This window comes from Elephantulus edwardii, unplaced genomic scaffold (assembly GCF_000299155.1).
Source record: "Elephantulus edwardii isolate Elephantulus edwardi_28Jun2011 unplaced genomic scaffold, EleEdw1.0 scaffold00033, whole genome shotgun sequence".
Lineage (NCBI taxonomy): Eukaryota > Metazoa > Chordata > Mammalia > Macroscelidea > Macroscelididae > Elephantulus > Elephantulus edwardii.
The window spans coordinates 10489414-10500445 of record NW_006399783.1 but is presented as its reverse complement, the minus strand read 5'-3'; the positions used below and the strand labels follow the sequence as shown (position 1 = coordinate 10500445).

General features: G+C 36.2%; 1 protein-coding gene across 1 annotated transcript in view; it reads right to left on the bottom strand.

The window, feature by feature from the left end:
* Window positions 1–11032, bottom strand: part of RANBP17 (RAN binding protein 17) — a 499911-nt gene that overhangs the window by 375087 nt on the left and 113792 nt on the right. The window contains exon 12 of the mRNA XM_006884340.1: window positions 7238–7431. Coding sequence (XP_006884402.1) covers window positions 7238–7431 — 194 coding nt within the window. The remainder of the gene's footprint in view (window positions 1–7237; window positions 7432–11032) is intronic.

Genomic DNA, 11032 nt, shown 5'->3' with positions numbered 1-11032 from the left:
ATTATTTCTTCCAGTTTTTCTCAGTCTTACCCCCACCCCAATGCCAGCCTCATTCTACAACAGTGGCACCATATAGCATTTGTCCCTGCTATTTTAAATTCTTACTTCACAGAATAAAAGAACTGACCAACTTGAACCAGATGTTGTGACATCCATGTTCTCCCCTGGCTACTGGTCCTGGGTTATCCCAGTCTGGCCTCTGAGCCCCAGATCTTCACCCCTGCTCAGCAGGAAGTAGCCAGAAATAATATGTCAACAAAGGGAGTGAACAGCCTCAACTACTATGTAGTGCCTCTCCCTATCCTCCCTAGAAGACTACCTACCTGGCTAAACCACAATGAAATGTCCTTCCCTAAAGACCCTTAATATAAATCTCTGGTCTGTCCCTCTGCATGTTTCTCTTCTGCCAGGAGACCCCTTAATAAAGCTTCTTTAGCTTCTTTTAATTAAAAAAAAACCCTAAGAGCTGCAACAAAAACTGGTCCATGCTTACTGCAGCACTATTTAAGAGTGGGGAATATTTGCCCATCAGTAAATGAATGACTTAAAGGAACTGTGGTACAGTCACACAAGAGAATATTATGCATTACTCAAAAATGATCAAGACTTTGTGAAATACTGCACAACTGTAGAAGAAATGATACTGAATGACACAGTAACAAAATGACAAACATGGTGTAAAACTACTACTATAAAAAGCTAAGGAAAGGTCTGCACAGACAAAGAATCAATCTTGAAAGGTTAACAGAGATGAAAATGCAACAAAACTTTGAAGGGAAAGTAATAGAAAACACAGGTTTGATTGTCACAAATGTAATTCACTGCCCTCAAGTTTGAACCAACTAATAGCTGATCCTCCAGTGGACTTTCCAAGGCTATAAATCACACAGGAGAAAATTGTCCAGTTTTCTTCTGTCGAGCAGCTGGTGGATTTAAATAGCAAGAAAAGCACCCCCTTTGGCTTAACAGCATAACTTCCAATGGACACCAGAGCTCAGAAGATCTGATTTGTTGTTGTTAAGTGCCATCACTTTGACTTCAACTCATAGCAACTTTATAAACAGAGATCTGAACTTTGCCCTCTTCTGAATGATCCTCAACATCTATGATAGGGTTATGCTCACCCTAACAGTCACTGCATCAATCTATCTTGTTAAGGGTCTTCTCTTTCTCTGATTCTTCAACTTTTCCAGCCTGAAGTCCTTTTCCAAGGACTGCTTCCTTTAAAAAATATGCCTAAAGTAAGTGAGATGAAAGTTCACCATCCTTGCCTTTAAGTAGCACCCTGGTTGCACTTTCTTCAAGAGAGATTTGTCTGTTCTTTTGGGAGTCCATGGGACATTCAGTACTCTGCCTACAATACAAAGGCATCAATTCTTCTCCAGTCATCCTTATTCACGGAACAATTTTCAGATACGTAGGAAGCATTTGAAAATATCATACCTTGGACCAGGCAGCACTTAAGTCTTCAAACTGACATGTTTCGTTTTCAGCACTTTAAAGAGGTCCTTGACAGTAGATTTTTCCAATGCAACAAGTCTTTTATTTCTTGACTACTGTTACAAAGGTACTTGTTTGATTAGGCATTGAAATATAATTAATCAACTGTAATTAACATTACACAAAGTCTATTAATGAATGAAAAAGCAGTATGATTTGTAAAACTTATTAAAAATAAAATTTTAGAAAATAAATAAATACTTAAAGTTGTTGCCAGAAACTTGGTTCTACCTCATGGCAATACATTATACATAAGAATAAAATAATGGCTGCTTTTTAGTTTACCAAGACTTTCTTCTGAAGCACCTCTGAAAGACCTGGAAACTTGTAAGTTTTCAGTTAGGAGCTGAACACAAAACCATTTATATCATGCAGGAACTTCACATTTGCCAGATGGCTCGATAATTCCATTGTTAAGTGTTTACTGAAGAGAAATTAAAGCATAACAACATATTTAGAAGGGTCCGCAAGTGTTCTCCCACACCAATATTCACAATAGTCAAACAACGGAAGTATAACTGCAATGTTCATCAGTTAGTGAAGAGGCAAATAAACTTCAGTAAGGACACAGTGAGTAATAAGAAGCAATTAAAAGGAATAAAATAATAACACACCCTATTCAAATCTTAAAAAAAATATGCTAAATGAGCAAAGTCAAACACAAAAGGCTGCCCACTGTCCTCTTTATAGTTGTTACAAGGCTATATGTAATCACTGAACTTATCAAATGGAACTTTTGAAAAAAGAGAAAGGTATTTGCAACTCTTATTAGACAATCGGCTCATTTTTTCACACTGCTGTCGTTAGGTACACTTGAATCACATACGATTCACAATGATCTTATAACAAGAGATGTGAACTGTTCTAATCTCATCATCTCTGACACACTGGAGTCCAATGCTGTGTAGTTACTGTGTCAACTCATCTCAATGAGGGTCTGTCTCTTTCGGGCTGACCTTTCTAAGCATGATTCCGCTTTTCCACAAAATAGCCCCTTCTAGCAACATCTCCAATGTATGTGAGAAGAAGGTACAAAAGTCTGGCAATAATGTCCTGTAAAACTATATGCAAGCATTCTCATCTGTTTGCTGGTGGGCAAGTAAATTGGAGAGGCTTACAAGGAATAATTTGAGACTATGTATAAAAATAGCAATACATGTTAACCTTCCACTCAACAACAACAACAAAAACCCCTTCCAAAAATTTATCTTATGTATATATGTTTGCATACACATAAAAAGCTACATAAACAGATTAAATATTTGTGCAGTTATTTTTTCCATTATGGTAAAATATTTGTAACATAACCTCTTAATTAACCTTTATTAAGTGTATGATTTAGTGATATTTATTATACTCACAAAGTTGTCCAATCATTATCACCATCTAAATACACAATTTTCAACATCTTTCCAAAAAGAAACTGTAGTTACTAGACAATAAATAACACCACTTTTGCCTCTCTGCACTATCTGTTGTTAGGAGGTGTCATCAACTTGAGTAGGCCTCAGAGTGACCCTATGTAAAACAGACCTGAAATCTGTCCTATCCTTTGCTATCCTCATCATCTCTGACATACTTGAGCCCACTGCAGTAATCATCGTCAATTCATTTTGTACAGAGTAGTCCCCTCTTTTCCTGACCCACCACCTTTCAAAGTATGACACTCCTCTCCAAGAAATAGCCTTTCCTAGCAACAACACCAAAGTATGTGAGACAAAGCTTCACCATCCTTGTCTCCAAGGAGCGTTCTTGCTGCACTATATACTTTTTCTGTCTCTATGAATTTTGACTATTTTAAATATTTCATGTAAGTGAGATCATACAGTATTTGCCCTTTTGTATCTGGTTTATTTTATTCAAAATGGTTTCCAGGTTTATCTATACTGTAGGCTGTATTAGATATTCATTCCTTTTTATGACTGAATAATATTCCGTCACAGGTAAGTACCATTTTGTTTTTACCCATTCTTCTGTTGGTGATCATCTGGGTTATATCTACTCATTGGCTACTGTGGTTACTGTTACAGCAAATACTGATTTACAAGTATCTATTTGAAGCCCTACTTTCAAATCATTGGAGTATATAACCAGGAGTGGGACTGCCAGATGTCTTTGAATTGTACTACTGGCAAAGAATATAGAGTACACGATCAACTGTCAAAAGAACAACTATGTCAGCTTTAGAAGAAGTGTAGCCTTGGGTGCTTCTAAGGAGCAAGGCTGGTAAAATGTGTTTCACATACTTTGGGCATGTGATTAGGATAAGCCACTTCCTGGACAGAAATATTATGCTCAAAAAAGAAGGTCAGAGGAGGAGAAGAAGACCCTCAAAAGAGATGGCCTTACAAAGTGACAGCAGGCTAAGAAAGATCAGAGAAGCATGGATGCCTCTGAGGTCAATATGAGTTGGAGCCAATTACACAGCACTTAACAATAACAATGTAAAAGGAATAAGAATTTATATATTCATAATTATTTACAAATGCATATGGAAAATATAGAAAGTTGTCAAGCTAGTCAAAACAGTTACATGCTGGCATGAAGACCGGGTGGACAGAGTGTAAGAATTAGCAGAATATATTTTTATTTTTTTTAAATGTCAAACAATACAAATGAATTGTTTCTTGACATAAATGAAAATGTACTGCTATTGAGTCAATATCATCTTATTGACTTAAAAATCATTTAAAGTCTGATGTAAAAATAAACCCAACAACTCAACCCTAAGAACTTCTGTTAAACAAGACTTTAAATGATGTGTACAGATAGATCACAAATTTGAAATGATATTTACAATTCAAATAGCCAAAGGACTAAAATATATATGTATATTAAAGATCTCCTACAAATCAGTAAAAGACAAGTAACAGTAAAAGTTAACAGTGGAAAGGCAGAGAAGACCCACATTCATTTTATAACAATGAAACAACTATCAGTCAATACACATGTAGCAAGGACCAGTAAAAACTCAAATTTAATATTATCTCAGGCTCTTGGCAACTCTGTCCATCAGGAGCCAGCAAACTAGCTGGTGAATGTTTTCCTGGAATATAGCCATACCTACTGCTTTATGACAGTCAAAACCAACACAGCATTACTTTTTTGTGGGTGATCTGCCACTATTTTCTAGCTACAATGGCTGAGCTTAATAACTGACACAGAGACCACATGATCCTAAAACACTATCCGGCAAGCAACAAATGCTAGCGAGGATGTGGAGAAACAGGAAACCTTCTTTACTGTTGGTAGAAGTATAAAATGGTGCAACCACTGTGGAAAGTGGTGTGGCACTTTCTCAAAAAGTTGCAAATAGAGATACCATTTGACCCAGAAATTCCAATACTGGGAATATACCCTAAATAGATAACAGACATCCAAGCAGATATACACACACTCATGTTTACTGCGGCTTTGGTCACAATAGCACGGAGTTGGAAACAACCCAAGTGCCCATCAACAAACAAATGTATAGAGAAGCTGTGGCATATTCACACAATGGAATACTATGCTGCATTGAAAAACAAGGAACTCATGCAATATTGTTCAAAATGGGTGACACTGGAGGACATTACACTGAGTGAAATATCTCAGTCACAAAAGGACAAATAAATACTGCATGGTGCCACTGTTGTCGAATAGTAAGACTGAGAAAAACTGGATAAATGAATGAATGGAAATCCAAAATCTCTGTAAATGTTCATTAAAATTAATAAATTTTTAAAAATACACTATCTGACACTTTAAAAAGAAATAATTAAGTTTAGCATTATCTACTGAAGCAGAAATGTACAGAATATATTTAACAATCTTTACAGTGGCACTGACTGTATTAACAAAGAAAACATAAATACCCAATGAGAAGAGAAATGTATAAATACACTGTGGCATATTCAAAGAACAGAAAAATACACGGAAGAGAAAAACGACTGAACTACAACTATACGCATCAACATGAACACCTATAAATATTAATCCTGATAATAATAATGCAAATTATGGAAAAAGATATACAGTATCATTCCATTTGTTTCATTCCATTCCACTTCATATTTCAGAAATATGAAAAACCACAAAAAAAGCATAGTAAAATGATAAAGAAAAGGAATAAATGGATAAACACAAAATTCAAGATTATAACTACCTTCTAATGGAAGAAGAGGTAAAATATTTGCAAAAAAGGAAACCTTAAATATAGTGGTATTGGTTTCTTAATCTAGAAAATTAGTGTGCATTGCTGATATTCTTTAAATCTGAATATGAAAAAATACTTTTAAAAAAAATCCTTTCATGTATAAAATAATTTTTAAGCTCTACTTTAAAAAGCAATCATTAAAAGGCCACTATTAATTTATAAATAAGGAATAAGAGAGAAGGTTAGAGAGTATTCAGAGGTTCACCATTGACTATCCTTTCAATAGTGCTATGTAATTCAATGACATAAAGGTGATTTTATGTATGAACAACATTTTAAGAAAATGGTATGCAAATAGAAGAGAAAATCTTCTAAGGAATTAAAAAAGAAAAACCAGTAAAGATAAGAAATACTGTAATTGGAAATAAATTTTATTATCATACTTTACTAAATGCATTTATAAAATGAAATATAAGAAACAAATATGAAGGAAAGAAACAAACTTTCTGGAACTATAATTAAATTGCCTCCTATTAGAAATTTATAGTCAGTTCCATTCTCATAATTTATCTCATTTTAAAAAATCAGAATAATGTACTAATTTTAATTCCTCACTTATGGTCCTAAAATAATTTAAAGAGATTCACAAAAATAAACTAATTCCATCCTCAGCAAAGTACTAACAAGAAAACGGATGTGAAAATTGGGAATAAAACAGCAATAATAAGGGAGTTCTCCTGGCTAATGACAAGAATCTATGCTGCAATCGCAAAGGCACACAGCTCAAGGCCACCAGCTGCTTCACAGGAGGAAGGAGAGTCTCTGAAAACACGCTGGAGGATCAGGTATTGGGTGGCTCCAACTCTATGGTACACAACAACAACAACAATAAAATAAAACTATGGTGAAGGCTAATATTCTGCATGCAAAGTCTTCACTATTTTTAAGTAGACTGAAACTCAATTCTGAATTTGTGGTAAGGGGTGGCACTGCCAACTCAAAGGCACAAGGTTCGAATCCACCAGCTGTTCCAAGGAGAAAGGAGGATGGGTAATCTCCCATGCAATTTACTGTAAGTGAAAACTTAGAGGGTAGGCCATAAATTGATTTCAACTTGATGGTATGTAACTGCATAACAATACAATAAGGTAGGAAATACAACTAGCTAAAACAGAAGTTAAATCATCTGCGTAAGAATATTTATCAGCTTGACTTGAAATTATGTTCAGAGTGGCCTAGTGGGTACGGAGTTGCACTGCCAACTCAAAGACAGATGGTTTAAATTCACCAGCTGCTCCTAGGAAAAAAAGATGGGCAATCTTGTCCTGTATTATTATTTACCATCTCTACAAACCAAGTGGAAGTTAAACTATGAGTCAATTCTGAATCTATGGCTAGGAAAGAGAGTTCCTTATAAAGGAAAATGAAACATTAACTATTAAGTGACCAAAATACTATCATTTAATAAATAATTCTTCATTAGGGGTCAAGGATTTATGGAAAATATATAAAAATGATCTGCCAAAAGTTATTAACAATATTAATAATGATATTTAGCATCTAAAATAATATGCATATAGTAGTCTTATAAAATTTACTGACCTTCCTGAACTGCCATGTCCATGGGTACTCGAGAAGTTGAATGTAGGAGTTTTTGGTAATTCTGTGCATTTTGGTCAAACAACTGTACAAGAAGAGTGCATGTCTTTTCATATTCACATCTACTGACAGTGCACAACTGCTCCAGCTGCTGAAACACAGTAGCGGTATCATCCAGAGGATCATCTAAATTATCTCTATAAACATATAAAAACCAAGTTTACAAATGACATTAGAACATCATCAACTATTCCAAACAAAGTAAGTTTCATGTATCATAAGTAAAATTCTATGATGGACAAAGAAATAAGAAATCAACTTATCATAAAATAATAAACTATTGATTGGATTAATTCAATGACTGGGGTAGTAAGGGTAGGTGTGTCAGAGACAGGAAAGTTGGCACAGGATAGACTAGGTTTCAGGGCTATTGTACATAGTGTTGCTATGAGTCACAAGCAACTCCATGGCACCTATCAACAAACAACAATAAATTATCTATATTTGGAGAAAGGTGTCCTAGTGGACTTTGTGATTAACCTCTTCAGGGGCTAATCCATAGGTTCAAATCCACCAGCTACTCATCAAGAAAAAGATATGGCAGTCTGCTTCTATAAGGATCACAATCTCTGAAATGCTATGAAGCAGACTCTGTCCTACAGGCTCACTATGCATCAAAAATAACTCAATGGCAGTGGGCTTTTTCATTCCTTTCAAAACAATAAAACCTACATAGAACATCCTATAGAATCCTTATTTTTTTTTAAAAGGCAAAAATGTCAAGATTACAGAACAAAAGGGTTAAAGTATAATTCAATTGTACTTTTATAGCCAAGTGACCTTTAAAAAAGGGATGAGAGAGTTTAGGGGTGCCAATATCCCAAGCAGTCAGAAATAAGGATATAATTCACAGTTAACTCATGAACAACATGGGTTTAAATTACACAGGCCCACTTATACCCTGAATTTTCTTTCTGTTGGTATGGTGGGGAGTTCAAGTACTGCAAAAGTGAGCAGTACATTTCTACAGTAAATTATACCCTAGAGATGAACTACTCCATGGAGATGATTAACATCACATGACATTTTAAGAAGATACAATACTTGAGCACACTGCAAAAGCAACAGGAACAAAAATCTGTACACAGGTGGACTGACCAAAGCAGTTCAAATCCATGTTGTTCACAGTCAACTGTATCTCAAGGAACAACTAAAATTGGATTTGAAAAACAGTAGCATAGGCAGCAGAAAACAAAATACGAATTCATTCTAAGTGTACGGAAGCTCTGGTGGCCTGGGAGTAAGCAGATGTACGGTCAACCCAAAGACAGGTGGGTCAAGTCCAACAGTCACTCTGTATGAGGGTCAACTATGAATTTGATTCTCTGGTTCATAACAACCACAACAACAAAGTGCACGAAACAGTTAAATGTAAATCAGAAATTACTGATTAAAAATGTCTAAATATATGAGAAAGGGGGGGGAAGTAAGTTCATGAGCTGATAGCCTCAAACTTGTCAAGACGTTAATTCTTTTCTCAAATTAACAGATTTAATGCAATACTAATAGAAATTCCAAACTTGTTAATTAGAAATTGACAGGTTGATTCTAAAATTTTCAAAGAAAAGCAAAGGAATTAGAATAGTAAAAATAATTGTGAAAATGAAAATCAACTTTGAAGAGTCATACCACATGATTTCAAACTTTATTATGATGCTACAGTAACCAAGAAAAATACTGGTAAAAAGGCAGATACATTGATCTTAGAACTAAATATAGCTCTTAAAACTATAAAACATCTAAAGGGGAACAAAAGAAAATCTCTGACTTTGGTGTAGGCAAAGATAGCTGGGACACCAAAATCTACAATATGGCAAAAAACAGGATAAATCGGACATCATCAAAATATAAAACTTCGGCTCTTGCAAGACTGTTAGACTTCCAGATAAGATGGCAGACTAGGCAGATGAGAATCCGTAACCCTGAAAATAGTACCAGCAAATATGAAGGATAATTCTAGAACCCTGAGTCAAAAGGAAGAGATAAAGAAGTACTTCAAGCAGCAAATGAAGGAAGAAACGAAATGACATCATCAAAGACACTGGTGGAACACACAGACATCATGGCCTGGTCATTCTGAAAGGCAGTTCAGCTGGCTCGTAATTGCAGTGGTGTCCACACTAGCAGTTTTCTGATGACAAGAAAGGTACAATCTCCACTTTTGTTCATTTGACCTCCTGAGAATCAGGAAGCAACTTTCTCCTACAACTGTCACACACCAGATGGCTGGCAGTGTTACCTCTGTGCATCTCACCTCCACCTGTGGCCAGGTTCATGTCATTTTATACATGACTGAGGGAGCATACTCACAAATCTACCTCCTTCAGGGGTCCACAGATTGTGTTGTGCTTGGCCTGCCATACTGAACTGTGGCAGCATCACCTCGGATTGGTGTCCTTGTCTCTCACTGTGCATCCTGGTGGATACCTCACTTCCCATACACCAGTCACATTTGGAGCAGTGCATTCTCATGGAGGGTGCCATCCTGGACATCTCAGACTAGCAGTGACTATCTCTTCATACTAGCCATCACTGTTTGATTACCCTGCCAGCATTCAAATCCTGAACTGACAATAGCAATATCCCTAGCTAGGCGGACTGTCATCACTTCTGTTAGACCAGCAGAAATTCTAACCCAGGCTGAGTGACCCATTCCTCACCACGCCAGAGACCAGAGGAAGTGTTGTTGTCCTTAACACAGCTAAACCTCAGTCACCTCCCAAATGAGCAGAAGTTCTGACTAGACTGGGCACCCTCATCTCAAACTTCTGTTGAACTGGTAGACAGACTCCCGACCAAACACCATGATTCTGCCCACCATAGCAGCGGCAAGAACACTAAGGTAAGAGGTATGCAGCTGACCCTCTTCGAAAGTCATATCCTTTTCTCTCTCTTTCATATTTCTCATTGTTTTATGGGTTTCCTTGCTTGATGTTTATCCTTTTTAGTTCGTTGTAGTTTTCTTTTGGGGGAGTGGTGTTTTTTCTGTATTCCTGCTGGCCTTTTCTCCCCATCTTCATTTTACTTTTTCCTCTTTCATACCTTTTAATTCCAATTCTCATTCCTTCTGTATACCCCTCAGTTTCGGTTTTTCTATTTCCTTACATTGCCTAATAATGTTTTTGGTTTGGGATTTTTTTTCTTGTTTCTTTTTTATTTAGTTACCCTTTTTTCTTTCTCTCATCTGGCAACAGACAACAACATCCATCTGATCATCAAAAGACTGCAACTACAGGGGCTCATTTTGTCCGGTACTCCTCTACACAAGCAGTAAACTGCACACAAACCTCCATCCTCTACCAGACCCACCAGAAGATATTAAGAAACACTAAAAAGTAGCAAGTGGTACAAGAATGCCACAATGTCTCAGAGGCAGCAAAACAACTTCAAACCACTCAAAAAGTCAGGATAAAATGACACACAAAATTAATCAGAATAAATATCTAGAAAACCTTTCACAGGAGGAAAAATTATTGGAATTTCCTGAAAAGGAATTCTAAAGATCCATTTAAGTGTCTTCTATGGTTGGAGAAACACACAGAAAATACAGAATTTTAAAAACTATGAAAAAACAAATAGATACGTTAAAAATTAGAATCAAGAGTCCACAATTAAGGTTGCATAGTGGAATGTACTTGGGGCGGTGGGAGGGGTGTGGAGGGATTGTGTACCAGGGAGGGAGTCTTTCTTTTACTTTTGAAAGAGAGGAGCAAACTGGGGGGCAGGGGGAGAGGGTTG